The 18,070-nt window shown below is 37.6% G+C and overlaps 1 protein-coding gene across 1 annotated transcript in view; it reads left to right on the top strand.

Annotated features, from left to right (window-relative positions):
* The window catches only part of LOC306948501 (myosin-IIIa-like), a gene marked incomplete at both ends in the record, with an annotated part of 57,854 nt that overhangs the window by 12,742 nt on the left and 27,042 nt on the right, over nucleotides 1-18,070 (top strand). Inside the window, 7 exons of the mRNA XM_079538140.1 lie at nucleotides 1,103-1,305; nucleotides 2,574-2,672; nucleotides 2,770-2,884; nucleotides 7,646-7,833; nucleotides 9,865-10,012; nucleotides 14,760-14,913; nucleotides 15,966-16,054. Coding sequence (XP_079394266.1) covers nucleotides 1,103-1,305; nucleotides 2,574-2,672; nucleotides 2,770-2,884; nucleotides 7,646-7,833; nucleotides 9,865-10,012; nucleotides 14,760-14,913; nucleotides 15,966-16,054 — 996 coding nt within the window. The remainder of the gene's footprint in view (nucleotides 1-1,102; nucleotides 1,306-2,573; nucleotides 2,673-2,769; nucleotides 2,885-7,645; nucleotides 7,834-9,864; nucleotides 10,013-14,759; nucleotides 14,914-15,965; nucleotides 16,055-18,070) is intronic.

Here is an 18,070-nt window from a genome sequence, read left to right on the forward strand (position 1 = left end):
ATGGATTGTAAAAGCAGGCAAGCCATGTCAAGTGATGGACCACAGAAACTGATTAGCCCTGGATTGTGTATTTCCACTTTCAGCCAGCCATTCATTCTGCAGAATGCTGTATTGTGACATGCTTTGTGGTATATGTATGCCTTTCTTTCCATATGCTTTATGTAGGAATGACCACTCTGATTATGAGTCTACTTATTCAAAAGTATAGTGGACAGCCAAGTATGTGTCAGTTTGTGAAAGTCCATTGTATCAAAGGCTACATGTGCATAAGCAGTGGCACACTCTAGATGAGATGTAAGGCCTCTATTCATTCCATTGCATTTTGATGCCTTCTTGAGTCTGCAGGGCCATGTTTCTTTGAGATCCATGGGAAGGAAGGGACCTGTGTATCTGGTAAGGAAAATTAATTGATCAATGTGATTGATAAAAACTCAAAGACAGCTTTTGTCCATACAAAGTGAAATATTTTTCCCTCTGAAATCTTACATTCCTTACTCCAATGAAAAACTCTGTCTACATATTGAAGGTATGCCTACATGTTTGAATGAAGGAGTGTACTCAGCTGGTTTTGTGTGAGCTGGCTTTCATCTCATTCATGCAGTTGCAATTGGAGTGAAAATGAGGAGGACAGGGTCCAACACCCATGTGGATACAATCTGTAATTGCTAGTCTATGCCACACACCTGTGCTCTTGTCACGCACACTAATGAGTCAAGGTGTGAGATATGCCTTACCTTGTTACAGAAGCAGTTTGATCTGTTCTTTGACTGTAGCAAAGCAGCGAGATTAGATGAATGGCTGAATAAATAACAGATAGCATGCCCATTTGTTAATTTCTGTTCAGAAGCTTATGCCCAACTCCAAGTATTGAAGCAGCACCATTAAGATGATGCTCATGAAGGAAAGCCTGTGTGTGAGGGTTGTATTGCACGGGGTTAACTTACTGATACAGGAAAAAAAAGGAAAAAGGCCCGAGTGCAACATTTTGAAGTACACAAAAGTCACACTACATGGTGCAAACTGGAATAGGAAAGAAGCACTTAAGAAGGAATGTATTTGAATGATTACTGCTTATTTTAAGTACTGTCTTTCTCATATCTAGGCTAATAACAGGACTCTACAGGAGAAAATCCTCCAGGTGAATAACCTTGTAGAAGCATTTGGAAATGCAGGCACTATCATCAATGATAACTCCAGCAGATTTGGAAAATATTTGGAAATGAAATTTACTTGTGGTGGCACTGTAGTAGGAGCTCAGATTTCAGAGTACCTCCTTGAAAAATCCAGAGTTGTCCACCAGGCAGTGTAAGTATAAAAATAATTTTTTTCCTCATGTGAGGTTTACAGAGGAGGCTTACAATAATGGCAGTTATCTCAGGACAAAACAGAAGGAAGAGTAAGGAGTACACTGCTGTGTGTGGTTGTGTTGTGATGTGGATTTTTACATAAATGATATATGAACGGTTAACAGTTCTGTCAACTAATTGAAAACTACTCCCATTTTTTTTCACTGCCTCCACAATTGCTTAAACAAATCCCATGAACGTTCATATCTGATACATAAAAGGTATATTGGAATGTCTAAAGAATAAAAGCTTTCTAATGGTTCTTTGTGGAAATTATGGAGAAATCAAAATTTCACTTTGACGCAAACTTTTAGTATTATATAAATTATGTGGCTTTAATTGCTTTATGTTTCCTCTAGTATTTTAGATTTGTTTGCAAAATGTTCACTTTCTACTTTGGAGAATTTATGCAGGATTACTGACCGAGTGCAATACAGAGCCATTTCTGTTGTGTGTATATCTCATAATATGAAAGAAAAATTAAATGGCATTTCTAATGTATTAAAATTATTGAAATGTATTTTCTGTCATGATATATAGTAAAGCTATTGTACCTACTCTGTTTCTATCTTAGTAATGATAGAAAAGATAGAGCTTGAGACAAGGAATCTTGTCGTTGTTTTAAATTTTTCTGCTTACTGGTCTTTTCTCATTTTTATTCATTCTGTAGTTCTGTATGACCTTGTTGCCTGTTGTATATTTCTGGTATGAATGATTTCTGAATCTCACTGGCAATTTTTTTATTAACAATTTAAAGTTAGATGCAGGTTTATAAAAAGCTTTTTTCATTTCCAAGTTGAACATAAGCACAGAAAGTGCTTTTTTCAGGATAAAATTAGCTTTTTCCCTAAAATATCACCTTTTTCTTAACTTAATGTGTGTTTTTTTTTCCTGTCACCATTAGTTGGTATTTACATTTTGCCATATGCTGAGACAGAAAGTCAGCAAACCATTTAAGTGCCTCAAATGTTCTTTGGGTAGGTGTTCAGAGATCTGAATTCACAGGAAAATACTGCTGAGCTGGTTAGCCTGAGAGGCACTGTAGGAGGTTAGTGCTTGAAGCCTGAATTTTCAAGGGCTCCTGAAGATGTTGGTGTAGAGCAGTGTTCTCTTTGCTGTAAATTTGAGTGAGCCTTGTCTTACCTTAATAGCATTTAATTGTAGTGTGTATGTCATCAATAAATGTAACATAGATACACTTCTAAACAAGTTTCTTTCTTGTTGCAGAGGAGAGAAAAATTTTCATATTTTTTATTACATTTATGCTGGTCTTGCAGAGAAGAAAAAACTGGCACATTACAAATTGCCAGAATATAGACCTCCCAGGTAATACTGTTTATTTTTACAAAAATTGATTCCTTAGAAATCTGATGGTGTTGAATTCCTAACCTCATTTAAATTCTAACTCTGTCAACTCTTCCAGATATCTGCAAAACGATAATTTCAGAATAGTGCAAGACTTCATGAACAACAGCTTTTATAAGTCGCAGTTTGAATTAATTGAACAGTGCTTCAAAGTCATAGGTTTTACACTGGAGGTGAGTGCTGATAACCCTTTTTAATGAATTTTAATGGCTACCTTGATAAGGGAAAACATGAATAAAGAATTGAAATAGTCACCCTTGTTATTTTCCTCCTTCAGCAGTATTGTTTTTATGATATTACGTGGTCAACTTGATGTTATATGCTACATTTAAATTTTTAAGGTTTTAAGGCATAAACTAATAAAATGATGTTAGTCAACAAGGCTTTGATGTTCGTGAACACAGCACAGCTGAGTGATTGGGGGAAAAAGGCTTCTGCAAATTAAATGTTGTAACTGTTTATTAGTCTATAATTTTGGGGCTGTGAATATGAGCTTCATCTCTGTTTTAAGATGATGTCCATGGTGAGAGTTCTAAAAATTCATTGAGTTTATCTGGGTTTTGATGAACTCAATAAATTTTCACAACTCCAGGGACAAAGTTGAGTGAAGTTTTTACATTCCTTTAAAGTGGATGTGATCACTGAACATTAACTGAACCCATTCTTCCTTTATCATCTCATACCATTGCTCTACTAGCCATTAAATCCTTCTCACCAGGCTGTTTTTCATGTAATTGCAGTGAAAACCAGGCCTCTGTACTTATAAAATATGACTCAAGGGAAATAAACCCCATCCTGCACCCTTGTTCTCTCATTTTAGAAGCTGTGCATCATGGCTATAGTTTACCACTGACTTTATCAATCACAAATGATATCAGGAACACGACCCGTATGATATCTGTGAAATACAGAATTATTGCTGCCGAATGGATGCATGTTTTAGTCTGTCTATCAAAATCATATTTTGTAAGAAGTTGTTCTCAGAAAACTACTCTGTTAATTTCAGAATGTCGTTTCCCTCGATATTTTTGAATAGGTAGCAGAACATCCATTCTGTTCCTCCATACTGCTTTTACATTAAGCTGCAGTAACAGCAGTGTTCACAGTCTCTTTCTCCTCTGTGTGCTTATTCATAACTGCTTGTAATAATATCACACATCCTTTCACACCTGTACTTTCAGCACTCTAGAAGCAGCCTGGGATATGCACAGTTCAGCACTGATAGCAGTTTTATCTCACTAAAAACCTTGATATGCCCTAATTAATACTGTGTAAAGCAAGAAGTGTGTTCTTGTTCCACACTCTTTTGTTCACTTCGATAGATGGAAAGAATAGTCCTGATCATCCAGAAGAGGAGACCGTTCTTACAAATTAAAAATTCATTTATAATACCATCACTGGCTGCATTAAGCAGTTCTAACTTGTATCTTCATTCAGTTTCCTCAGTAAGCCACAATGAGCTTAATCTGTGAATGATTATCTTCGTGTAGACTTGCCACAATTTTAGAAGTAGGTGAAGCAACATAAAAAATCTGTGGCTACATGTGAGCCCCATCCATGATAAACTGTCTTACATTCTCCATTGGTTGAATTAGCCTGTCTGATGTTGTGTTTGCAAGAGTGAAGGAACGGAGGAGTCTTTCTCAGTTGAGGCTCTGATACTGGATACAAGGAAACTGCAAGGAACTAGCACTTGTATGTCTCTCCAGAACTGCCAAGAGGACATTGCTTTCTCTATTTCTGCATCAAGCGGCAGAGCAGGATGCCAGCAGGGAAGGGAAGTTTGACTTGTTTCCAAATGGTGGCAGAGGTGTGAATAAGTGCTTATTTTGTGTTTATACACTGCTTCCCAACCCTTCTGAGTGAACTCAGGATGTCTACACCACTCTCTTTGAGGAGTGATGGCTAGTGCCAGAAATCAGAGTGTGTATGTACAGAGACGATTTCTTTTCTATTAGGAAAAAAATGCCGTAAGACAGAGTTCCTTTTCTAAGTTGATTTATTTCTAACTAGCCTTGAGCTTTGATATTCACCCTGCAGTGCAAAGGAAGATCTATATATACATATTCTGTATTTTATTGTCAGAAAGCCTTGAATAAAATATCTTCTTCAGTTAAAACTGAGACCTAAATAAAGCTTTCATTCCTTAAAATTTGTTTTTAACTGCCTCACAGCCATCAATAGTACTTGTCAGTATACCAGCCTTAAAATCACACTGTTTCATCTCAAGTTGCAAGGCAAAGTTAATGGAAAGAACTGTCTGAGGTGAGCAGTAATCATGCTGTATAAAACAGATCAAGCCAGATTTAGAACACGCTGAGAAAGGGAATAGAACTGTCAGCAGCAATACATACTGTACAGCATAATGGCAGAAGTTAAGCTCTTCATTTTCAGTGTCTGTGTGTCCCTAAGCTTAAAATGTAAATGATTGCTTAAAGCCTACATCAACTGTGAGTCAATTATCCTGAGCGTAATTTTCGAGTGTGCTCATATAGTTTGTCTTGCTGTCACTGGAATAATTAATTTATTAACTGCTAGATTAACTTCTCTGAAAGTGCTGAAAACAAGACCAAGTCCTCTAGAGCAATTAAGTAAGGATTGTATCGGAGTAAATGATGCCTGACATGGAACCAGCAAACAACTGAATATCAGGAATAAAATGCTGTGGAATTATGAAAATCGTCATTATAAAATACTAATCAAAGTTATAAAACTGCTTATTGTAAAACAACCATAAAACTTACAAAACTGGTCTTTATAAAATACACTATTACTCTGTGCCTCAGAATGTGTAGTATTGGAGATTGCTAGCTTAAAACTGAGTCTGTTTTACAGAAACACTTCAGCATTTCTGAGTAGAAAATAGAGATCATTGAGTATACTGAAAAATATTCACAGTTCAGGTGAAAATTCACAGCTGAAAATTGGCAGTTCAAAATCTATGTGCAAAGAATACCTTATTTCATTACTTACAAATTCGATTTTGTCCTATGTAATTACTTAAAATCATTTACTGTAGGTATCACTTTGCTGTCCAGACTAATATTAGCCCTATTTCAAGGCAGAATCTCTATTCGGAACCTACTAAAACATTTGAAATCTATACATGTTTAAATATATTTAAATACAGTCCACACCAAAATACTGCGGTGAGTATTCAGTTCCTTAGTGACACTTTGAAAAGTTCTTTACTAAATTAGAGATGTGAGTTCTCACTCTTCTCCCAGTGAAGCTCGTTTCCTGATGACACCGGAGTGGTGGGAGACCTGTTATTATTTGGAGTACTTTGTTTCCGTGATCCAAGAAACTTAAATGCAGGTTTTTAAAATATTTTTGCTGAGGTAGGTATTACATTTTTAGACAAGGTTGAGTCTGCAGACATGGTGAAGGGTGGAAATAGTAATCCTCTGTGTTCCCTCTATTTGTACAGAACACGGAATAATTGCTTGGGAAAGTATTCCTAGTGTACCAAGCTTAGGAAAGAATATGAGGATGCCCATCACCTGCACCAAAGTGACAGGCTTCTCAGGCTCAAGTGTTACATCTTTTATTTATTTATTTATTTATTTATTTATTTATTTATTTATTTATTTATTAAATATACTTTCCAGGAACTTGGAAGCGTATACAGTGTTCTGGCTGCCATTCTAAATGTGGGTAACATTGAATTTTCCGCAGTGGTATCTGAACACATGATTGACAAGAGCAACATTTCCAATCCAGTAGCCCTTGAAAATTGTGAGTTTTTTCTTGCTTTGAATTTGTTTTCCTTTTAGCATTTTAGTAGCAAATGTATTTCATTGCAAAAAGTTATGAATGAGGGCTGTATTCACATGGAAATTTCGCAAGAGTTAAATGTTGGAATTAGATTAATTCCAGGCTCACCTGGATTCAAATGTAAAAAGAAAAAAAAACAAAAACATTTTATGTGACTAACTAGTTTGCTGGCATTCGGGAAACATGACTAACATTGCAGGTGCTTGAAAAGAAAATCATTGGAATTTTTCCAAGGTTATTTGAACATTTGATGGAGAACCTCATTAACATTTTGAACATTTTAGTTTATTTCATAGATCCTCATTATTTGTTCCGCACATGTACATGTTGAACTGCATCTAACTAATTATTTGGAAGGGTTACCTTACACTTTTGATTGTAAGTAGCTGGAAAAGGAGCAATGATTCTCAAGGAAGTTGCTACTCTTTCTCAGTAATTACAACTGAAGAGTCTATGAAGTCTTCATGCTATCTTCTTACACATTTTCATGTCATTGAAAAATGTTGTGCAACTGGGAAAGAAGCAAAAGGGGACAGCTGCAAATTACAGGGATGGAATATAACAGAGGGATATTCACTCCTCACAACTTTCATGCTCCCAACAGTCACCCAGACAGTTTGGAGAAGCAGCCTCCTTGATAGAACAGTCTAGAGCATCTAAATCCTGTGCTTTGAATTGCTGATTGCTGTTAAATTGGAGAGGTTTAGATTTTATGGTGAGGGACATTTTTCACTGACAGGGTGGTGAAGTGCTGAAACAGGCAGCCCAGAGAAGTTGTAGATGCCCCAGTCCTGGAGGTGTTCAAGGCCAGGCTGGATGGGATCTTGGGCAGCCTGATCTAGTGCCTGATTTAGTGTCTGAAAACCCTACTCAGGGCAGGGGGTTTGAACTAGATGGTCTTGGATGTCCCTTCCAACCCAAGCCATTCTATGATTCTGTAATACAGCGAAAGGGAGAAAGGCTGATGACTGAAATAGTTACTGACCATCAGTTTGTATGAAAGCCCCCACTTGCAGGTTTAATTTAAGACTTTGATTGGGCCATTGATAGTACGTTATACTTGCAGCCTCGATGACAAAAGTGTGTGTTTTTTTCTTCAGAAGTCTGCCTCTGAGCTGTGACCTTACCTTCCAGGTGCATCCTTGCTGTGTATTCAGGCAGATGAGCTGCAAGAGGCGCTCACCTCTCACTGTGTAGTGACTCGAGGAGAAACAATTATTCGTCCCAATACTGTGGAAAAAGCCACTGATGTCAGAGATGCCATGGCCAAAGCTCTCTACGGGCGCCTGTTCAGCTGGATAGTCAATCGCATCAACACTCTTCTCAAACCTGACAAACATTTAAGGTAAAATGTACTTTTCCAGAACAAAGAAAGATCTTCTATGGAAGGAATGTGGTCTACATTGAAGTATTTAGTGTTCTCATGTTAAATGATACTGTTTGTGTTATGCATTGGCAATACAGTAGATACAGATAGCACAGCAGCTGGTGTTTTTCTGTTTAACCTTTACTCAACAATTTGTAGATTATGTGTAACTATTGAAATTATTATTTTTTCCTTTATACTGTTGACTACATAGGTCAAATTCTGCTCTTAGGTGCACCCACGTTGTTCCTTATATTGCAGTTACTACTTTTATATACACACAAATATATATACATCAATCAAGGTAGTTTTCAAAGCCAGTTACTGAGGTTAATGCCCACCCTGTCCTTACAAGGTGATGTTTTAAACACACAGATGAGAAAGATCCTGGGAATGAGGTTTTAATGCAGTTTGCTAATTAATTAAAGAAGAAATAACACAACTTGCATTGTAGATCCTGTAGGTCAGGGCTCTCTCTGGCTGGGAATATCAGTAATGAAGCATAAACTTGAAACAGAATGTCAATAACAAATAGCTTTGCAAATCTAAATTTTTCTGGATTTTGTATTTTTGAAGCATCAAATGAAATGAATTTTTTTTTTTTTTTTCAATTAGCTCTGAAGAGGAAAGATAATTTCCAGACAGACAAAGTAGTCACCAATGTAGGTCAAAATCAGCAAATGCATTTGGTCATAGTCTCATGGAATCACAATAAATCTCACTTTGAAAGGGAACCGCAAGGATCGTTGAGTCCAGCTGCTGGCTTCACACAGAATCACCCAGTAAAATAGTATTTGTAAATATGTATTATTTGTCAGAGCAGAATAGGTGCCTTTAAATTTTGTTTATTGTTTCCTCTTTTAAGTCTTCCCAATGCACTCTTAGGGGCAGGAAACAATAAAAAAGATGCCAGTCTGTAGGAGTTGTATGATTCTCTTTGCAGTGGTGCTCAGGGCCAGGCTCAGAGACATTGTGCACAACCTAGAGGCCAGGAGCTGCCCCTGCCCATCAGCTGCACTGTGCAGTGATGGAGTGCTGGCAAAGGGACCAGAGGAGCTGTGAGGTTTCCTCCTTGGGGTTTTCCAAAGGCTGCATGGACATGGGCCTGGGCACCCTGCTTGGATTGACCTTGCTGGGGCAGGGCTGTGCCTGAGGAACCAGTTACTGAAAACAGAAACTGAATCTATTTCATTTTACCCAAACTTGGCCTTGCAGTCTGTACCACGGTGGCTTGACGTGGTGCTGCAGAACTAGCAAAAATGAGAGCCAGCACAGCCCAACTGCCCCATTGCCAGCTGCACACACAGGCAGAACGCGTATGTTCACTGCAAAGACACAGCTACCAAAACACTGAGAACAAAACACAGCAAGAACTTTCATTTGGCACTTCTGACTTACTTTGGAAATAGCCACAAAAAGAGATGAGGAATAGCCAGAAGAAAAGTTCCGCATGTTGTCGGTCCATGAGGAAATACTTTGGTTTATGAGATGGACTTCACAAAGATGTTCAAGTGCTCAATACCTCAAGTAGTTATTTAGTTGCATAGAAGGTCTAGCTATTCTTTCTTTAGACTTTCCTGTTAAAATAAGCAGTTTAAAGTGTTGCGAATATGTAATAAGAAGAAATAATATCTAGTGGATTTAATTCCAAAGAACAATTCAATAAGGCCTGTTTGCTTACAAAAGGAACAAAAAGAACCTCATGTTGTTTCTGTACCATCAGCTTTTTACAGCAGATTATTCACTGGCACATATTAATCAAATTTGAAGTCTTCTCTACACTTATAAATTGAATTGGACATGATGTGATTCAGGGTATCTGGTTTGCAGATAGAGATGTCTTTGGATTTATATGCATTTATTGTATTTCAAATAAAAATTGATTTTTTTAAAAGAAAAATCTGATTTAGTAAAGGCTATTCTGTTCATTTGCTGTACAGATATGGCTTATGATTTGCTTTCACAAAACAATTGTGAACATAGTCAATGTCAAATAATTAATCTTTGCAGTGGAAGTGATGATGGTTTGAACATTGGAATTCTTGATATCTTTGGCTTTGAGAATTTCAAGAAGAATTCTTTTGAACAACTCTGTATCAACATTGCCAATGAACAGATTCAGTTCTACTTCAATCAACACGTCTTTGCCTGGGAACAGGTATGTGTTGAATTTTGTGATTAAGCTTTAGTATTGCTGTACATATAAAAGCTTGTTTCAAGGAATGACATTGTTTCTTCTCCATAGGAAATTGTAAATTGCAGATCCTAACGAATGTTTCTGAATATGTATTATATGAAGCACTGTTGGATTGCTATTTGCAAGTAAAATGCCTACATAAAATACATTAAACTTGAAATGTACAGTATCTAAGCAGCATAACACAGTGATGATCATTCTGGTGCAAATGCAGTGTTGTTTTCCTGAGGAATAATGTAACGTATGGTTCTACAGTAAAAAAAAAATAAATGAGTAGTGAAATAATTATTGAAGTGCAGTGTTCATAATAACTTGCTAATAAGCTTAATGAACACTGAAATTCCATAAATAAAAAAAATGGAAATCTTGATCTTAATTTGTTCTTGTTCAGGAACTAGCTCATCTAAGCTAAATAATAATGGATTTAATAAAAATAATTTTCTGTGAAACAGAATAGAAATGGAGTTATAAAAGTTTATTAAATTGAAGAGGACTAAAAAACCTCAGAAAAAGATCACCTCAACTTTATAAACCATTTCATGTGACTCATCTTTAAATCGTTATTCAGTATTGTTATTTGAAGGAATTACATGTCTGGGGAAAAAATAATGATTTTACTGGCAGTAGATATATTCAGTATTGTCACTGGTTTCTTTCCTGTACCTGAGTCTGAAAACTAATAAAGCTTTGCTTTCCTTGGAGGTGCAACCTGCTAAAAATATAGCTTCAGAAGTGATGGGAAAGGTATGTTAGGATGTGGTCAAAGATCCTAAGCTTTGTTATTCAGGAAGTTCCCCAGTCAGCCTCTCTGAAGATCTTCATTGCCATACAAAGATGCCCTTGCATAAATTACAAAGAGCAATCACCCCCAGCCTTTTAGGAACTAGCACCGTCATTGAAATTGCCTGAAAAGAATGAATGAATAATGTCATAATGTCCTATATAACATTTACTGGAGTGACATAAGTAGCCCAAAAACAGGTGCGGGCACAAAACTGTAGACCAAAACACAATGGATTGTACCACTCCTGTCTACTGATCTAAGAAAAATTGGCCTTACTGCTCCTGTATCATTTTTTGTTAGTCTTGCTGCATTGATACAGTAAATAAGAGAAGCCTGGGTAGACTGTAAGGAAGAATTGCCTCTAATTTTCCTAACGAAGATTTTGTTTTTTCCCCGTGGGTGACCACAGACTTAAAATAACTCCTGACTATTTCTCCTTCAGTTTTTTGCACCAAGTGATGCTGAAAATTTTCTACAGGATTGACATTTATGAAGACAATTGCACAGTATTGAGAAATCCTTTTTATTGAATGCTTTCTGTAGTGTTTAGTGTCACTGTAGTACCCCTAATGTGATTTTATTCGTTTTTAACATTCTTTTCCATTATATCATTATATATGAGACCTGCTCCAAAAGTAATGCCTCCTTTTTCAGTATGTTGGCTGTGCTGTCCTTCAGGGTGTTTCTCTCTCATGTTCTGCAGGTAACTTTTTCCAGGAAGACAGCTTTCCCATTTCTTTCTCACTTGTTATGCTTCCATAAAAAGTAAACAGTGTAATGTGAAATACCTTCAATATATTGGGAAGTGGTAAATTTATTGCCACTTAGAAGGACACTACTTTTTGCATTTTATAAGTATGCAGTGTTTATTTTACTTTTGTGTAACAAATTGATCTTCTACTCTAAGCTGGAAACGTTCATCGTGAATAACTCCTTGGTGCTGCTGTTTAAACCAAAGCATCATCATGCCACATTCTCAGGAAAAAATGACATTACATTTTTATTAAGCATGAAGATAATTTCCTAATGCGTTTAATAATTCTTCTGTTGGTAAATGAAACCAGACTACGCAAGGTAATAATACCTAGTTTTGATCACAGAAGAGAAGCCATAAAATAGTGAGATGAGATTGGAGCCCAGGTATAAGTGCAACTCAGTCATTCCTTTTGACATCCCATCTATGGGAGTACTGTCTAGTGGATTATGCTTTAGAATTTCAATGAGCAGCTGATATTTTAAGGAACCTTCTAGTTATAAAATACTGTGGGGAGATTACAACATCCTGTAGCTGATTCAGCTTATTAATTCAAATAAGATATATTTAATTACAATTTCATGATGTACATCATGAAAGCTTTTCTCCTTGCTGTTTGTATCGTAATAATATGGCCGAGGACCAGCAATTGCATAAGAAAATGTAATATGATATCTCTTAATTCCAAGCTATCTGTCATACTGTTGCCTAGAAGGCTTGGTTATCAGCCGTCCTCCAGGAGCTCATGGGAAGTGATGAAGTGAACTTGCTCCATATCCTACTGGGGAGACAGCAGCATTACAGAAGCTGTCAGCACTAACATCCCGTTCAGTTCTTAGGATACACCTGCTAAACACTGAGGGATCATATACACCAAGTGAATGCCTTGAAGGTCAGGCACTTTGTGTTGGCAGTACAGGGAGGGGGAGCAGACGTTGCCATTATGGTGGAGCAGAATGGCTATTACAAAGTTCCTTTTCTATCAGCTCTCCTAATCAGCCTCTCTCACAAACATTTCAAGTAGGGAAAAGTTAATCATTAGATGTTTTGTCTCTGAGATCTTCTTTGAGGTTGTCTGAGCATCACCAAAACACTTTTCTGATAGATCATCCAAAGTAATATCTTCCACAATATTTTACCTTTTCCCCCTTGGTGAAAGTAGTCTTGGTACCTTACCTGAGCACTTGTACTTACCCTGAGCAGTAATAGCTGGTTTCATGAGCATAACAGCTGTGTGTCAGTACAGCCATAGCCCTTGGTTAAGCTGCCCCTACCCTGATGTAATTTTTGGGAGATAACACAGAGTCATTCCCTTCCTGCCACTAGCACCTACATGTATATAATTAACTTCATGCCTATATCAATGATACATTTATTGTTGTCCTGTCTTCTTGTGCTACTCAGGTCATTGATTAAAATGAAAATCAAACCTCCACCTGTCCACTACACCAGGGTAGACAAGGATGAAGTTAATATTATGTGCCTGAGAGACAGAGCCCATGTGGGACTGTAGAAGAGATTCTTACTCCTTACACCTTCACATGGGTGAACAGACCCTACCATAACCTATCCTTGGACTTAAGAGTGTCCTGAGAAATTAGATCAAACTGGATACTAGAAAAGTTTAGTTGTGTATTGTCTTCTCTTTCAAATGGATCAGCAGATATTTATTTTGGTCAGCCTTTCAGTACCTAAAGGGAGCCTACAAACAGGAGGGGAATCAACTCTTTGAAAGGCTAGATAACAGCAGAACAAAGGGAAATAGTTTTAAGTTGAGGGAGGGAAAATTTAGGCTGGATGTCAGGGGAAAGTTCTTTATTATGAGAATGGTGAGGTGCTGGAACAGGCTGCCCAGAGAGGCTGTGGATGCCCCATCCCTGGAGGTGATCAGGGCCATGTTGGATGGGCTCTGGGCAGCCTGGTCTAGTATTAAATGGGGAGGCTGGTGGCCCTGCCTGTGGCAGGGAATTGGAGATTCATGATCCTTCAGGTCCCTTCCAACCCTGGCCATTCTGTGACTCTGTGATTCTGTATTTCCAAGACAGTGTTAGTGATTTTTTTTTTGTCACTTTGCAGTTTCTCTCTTGCTCAGAGGTATGAAGTCTAATAATGTGTGCTTTTCTGTAGTATATGGCAGATAATTGTTATTTAAAATCCTCACTGTGTTGCTTTCTTCACTCACCCCTGACTGTCATTCAAACTCAAGTGAATGACACATAAGGAAAGACTTTGGGGCTAGAGGTCTTTGAACTCATTAATATTAGCCATCATTCATGTTTGTGACACTCAATTTACAGTGAATTCAGGGTAGCCCAACTGTGACATTACATCATAAATTAATATAACACTTTTATAAAGTCCTATTATTTGGAAGGGAAATTATTTTTAGACTAGCTCAAAAGGCTTAATTATGTGTTTCATAGCGTATGGAGCAGTCTGCATGGGTCTGAAGGCAGCCTTGGTATATATAAGAGCACTATGCTCCCTCATATACTGCATTATGTAATAAAGACAAAAATAATGGAAGGGTCCCTAGAGCATCTTTCTCTTGATAAATCTGTGCCTGTCCTCTGCCATGCTGAAGGACTAAAGAAGGTCATTCTTGTATTGGCCAGCTATAATTTAAATAATTTTTGAGAAAAAATCATTGCAGCACCCTGTGGATGCAGCTTTTGTTACTAGGTTATTAGGTTACTAGGTTATTCTCAGTCTTGTGGAAAGTTAAGGATATCCATAGTCTTCAGCAAAGAAAAAAGAATTGGCTCCTTTGTTGTTTATTAATAATTCTTAAACCTTTCTGTCATTTCTTAAAAGGAACCAAAAAAATAAAAGTAGAGGCCAATCTGACACTATTTATGTAATTTTTAGAAAGTGTTTGCACCACACTTCCCAATGTGAGAGCTTTTCCATATGTTTGAAGATGGGAATCAAACACTTGAGGCATCTCTTATCTCCAGTCACTTTTGCAAAAATGCCATAGGAATCACTTAAATGTCCAATGGCAAATCAAAATCTGTAGCTTGGCAGTGTGATACATCCCTTCATGTCTTTAGCATCTCAGCATACTCATTCCATGTAGTTTTAGTTTCCTATAATTGACAGTTCATGAATTATTTTCTGAACTGGTTCTGTATAGATAAATATAATGTGCCTTCTGTTGTATGTTACAGAATGAGTACCTGTATGAAGGTGTTGATGCAAGAGTTATAGAATATGAGGACAACAGGCCACTCTTAGATATGTTCTTGCAGAAACCAATGGGCTTATTATCCCTGCTTGATGAAGAAAGTCGATTCCCACAAGCAACAGATCAGACACTTGTAGGTAAGTGTATGGTTTGTTTTGTAATTTTGCAGGGTATCTCCCTGTTATGTTTTTGTTTGCTTTATCTAGTTCAGGGTATATGCGCTAGCTGTTGTTTTCAGTGAGTCCACATTCCAGTGTCACAGTATATTTCAGTGAGGCATGCATGTAATGCTGGATACATCTTTGAAGTTGATAGAAGAAATGTTAGGAGTACAAAGGAACCTAAGTTGTTAAGCCAGGTTTTGAATTCTTCCACCTTCAGGATTTTTTTAGTTATTGCGCTTTAAAGATAAAGGTCGAACTGATTTAAACCTCTAGGTTTATATGCCAAGAACACTGTTTTCAAAGCTGAGTTACACTCAGAATTCCAAAATGTTCTGGAAATTAACATGAACCATATCTGAACAAGACTTTTGGTATTCCTTAAGGGTAAAGGCTGCAAACCTTGCTTTGGTGCCTTTCTGCAAATTGTGTTTCCAATTCCGTTTATTTTGGAAATTAAAATTAAAACATCCAAATTTACTGTGATTCGGATCCTGAATATTTCAGTGCTACTGAGTGCTCACAGTTAATTTCAGCATTTCAGTGAGGTTTCTGAGCAGATTAATGTTTTAATGATTTTTGAATGTGCAGAGTGTCAGATGAAGGTTTTAACCAACGCCTGAACACAAAACCTAGTAACAATATCCATAATAAGCATTTATATAAGCTCATTGTTTTTCTAATCCTATATAGTTTCCAGTACAGAGCCCCCCAACCAACAGGTAAATGTTTCCTTACCACTCTGTTCATATACTGTTTTGTATATGAAGATCAAACGCTTAGAAATACAAATGACTTTCTGAGGTGGAAAAAAAAAAAAAAAAAAAAGGTACAAAGAAAATAACTGATTCAAGAGTTCCCATATTCTCCACAGACTGTCTGTTATTACAAGACCATTATACTTTCTTTCTCCTTAAAACATCAGCACGTTTTATGCCACTGTATTGTCTGAGAAGTCAAGAAATATCTTTAGATGGATGCAGATTCAGAAGACAGTTAAGTAACTCCAATAATGTGTTTCCTTCTAGAAAAATTTGAGGATAATTTGAAGTCAAAGTATTTTTGGAGACCCAAAAGAGTAGATTTAACATTTGGGATTTATCATTATGCAGGAAAGGTAAGAGACCTATTGATATTTGTTGGGGATTGTGGAACAGTAGGTCTGGAAGGAAATCACAGAGGTCAGCTGGGTTGGTTCTTAATGTTTTTCTTATTCAGGTCTGACATGGAAATATTATACCTCAAAAGTAAAAAATGTATTTTTCTTCACAAAAAAAAAGTAAAATAAAATCAATAGTGAAAGTGTGTTTTTCAATGTCACCCATTAAAGGAAGTGACTGTATTACAGCAGAACCAAAAAGTCCACATTCTGTAATGCAACCTGGTGCTCCTCTAAATCTGCTATACTTGTTCCTGCTGCTTCAAAATGGGCTCCAGCTCCATTCCTTCTCCCTTTTGGTATTTCCTTCACCCCATCAGCCTTACTACTTAGTTCTGTGCTTTCATTAGACAGATAGCAAAGGCCATGCATTCTGCTTTATTTGATGAGCATCATCTTGCCCTGCTCTACAAGGTGACTTGCTGAACATGTCTTTGCAAACTCAGGAAGAGTCGCTGATGGGCTAAGGCAAGACGCTGCTGGTCAGCTGAACCTTGTGGAAGCAGGAGCTCACACTTCCTTTTGAGCTCTTTTCAAGGGTACAGAGTAAGCATTGCTGTCTCACATGGGAAACTTTGTTGTGCCTGTGCAGAACAGGAGCAGCTGGTCTGGAACGAGCACCGCATCCGCATTTCCCGTCAGCTGATGGAAGATTGCTTTCCCCTTGTATAACACAGGCAGCTACAAAAGGCCTTTGGTGACACCTCTGAAATTAATCTGCCAAATTATGTATGTTTAATGAGCATTGCTTATCTCACTGCTGAGGAGTGGGGAGTCAGCTCTGCCTGTACCATTCCTGATTCCTCCACTTCCTGGCCAGCTTTTGCCACCTTTTGGCCTGGTTTTCCTGTGAGTCATTGACAGATAGAATTCTGGAGGTACATATTGAGTTAGATATCCCATGCCTGGATTTGTTTGTAGAGATCTCATGTGCAGCTTGTTACTTTGAAAACTTCCTTTGTAGTTAATGCAGGGTTCTCTAGGAAGAGGGTAAGTCCTGGGCCCAGTATGAATGGGACAGAAAGACTGCACAATATGGGTAACCCTATGCAAAAGGGCTGAAAGCAAGTTCACTGCTTGTTGTGTATTTACACCTGTACTAGTGTAAAGGATGGCTACAATACAGTTATTCTGCTGCTAAATCCACACTGATTAAAACTAGTATTCCCTGCATGAGGGCATAAGAATGTCTCCAGGTACTCTGGAGTAATAGATTTGCTTTTAGTAATCTGCATCATAATGGCTCTCAATATTGAAAAGTTAAAACTGTCTGTCATCAAAAGAAAGACTGTGAGCAAGAGCAAACCTCATGGCTGAAAAATTAATGTCTCTTAATATATTACAAGCCACATACCAGAGTGGTTGAATTTACAACTACTTTTCAAAAGCCAGGAAGATGCATAAATGCACTTTTTAAACAGGTTCTGTATAATGCAAGTGGATTCCTGGCCAAAAATAGAGATACTCTGCCAGCTGATATTGTGCTGCTTCTGCGATCATCTGAAAACAATCTGATACGACAGTTGGTAATGCATCCTCTTACAAAAACAGGTATTGCTATTGTGGTAATCTTCCTACTGTCCTTCTCTAGCCTTCATGCTGACCACTGCTGGATTTCATATGACCATTTATTTATGACATTATACACTTTGTGGCTTAACTTTCCAACCCTAGAATCTATACAGAATGGAGCCCCTGCCATCTCAAGCTGCAGGGGAGGGACTGGTCTGGTCAAGTGCGAAGGAAGTGGTAGAGGCTTCTTTCAGGGTCCCCTCTTCAGGTTAGGGGCTCGGGACAGGGAGTGGAGTACATCTCTTGAGTTGAGGACTGAACAAAAAGGATCAGGTAAGTCACTGGCCTTTTTTGGACAGGGCATATGTAAGTTGTCTGTTTTGTCTCATGCAGTTTTTTTTTTTAAAATAGTAGAGAACCCAGATGGGTTCCTAACCTCTGCTGCAAAGAAAGAGGAGACAC

The sequence above is a fragment of the Tetrao urogallus genome (genome assembly GCF_951394365.1).
Source record: "Tetrao urogallus genome assembly, chromosome: 7".
Taxonomy (NCBI): Eukaryota; Metazoa; Chordata; class Aves; order Galliformes; family Phasianidae; genus Tetrao; species Tetrao urogallus.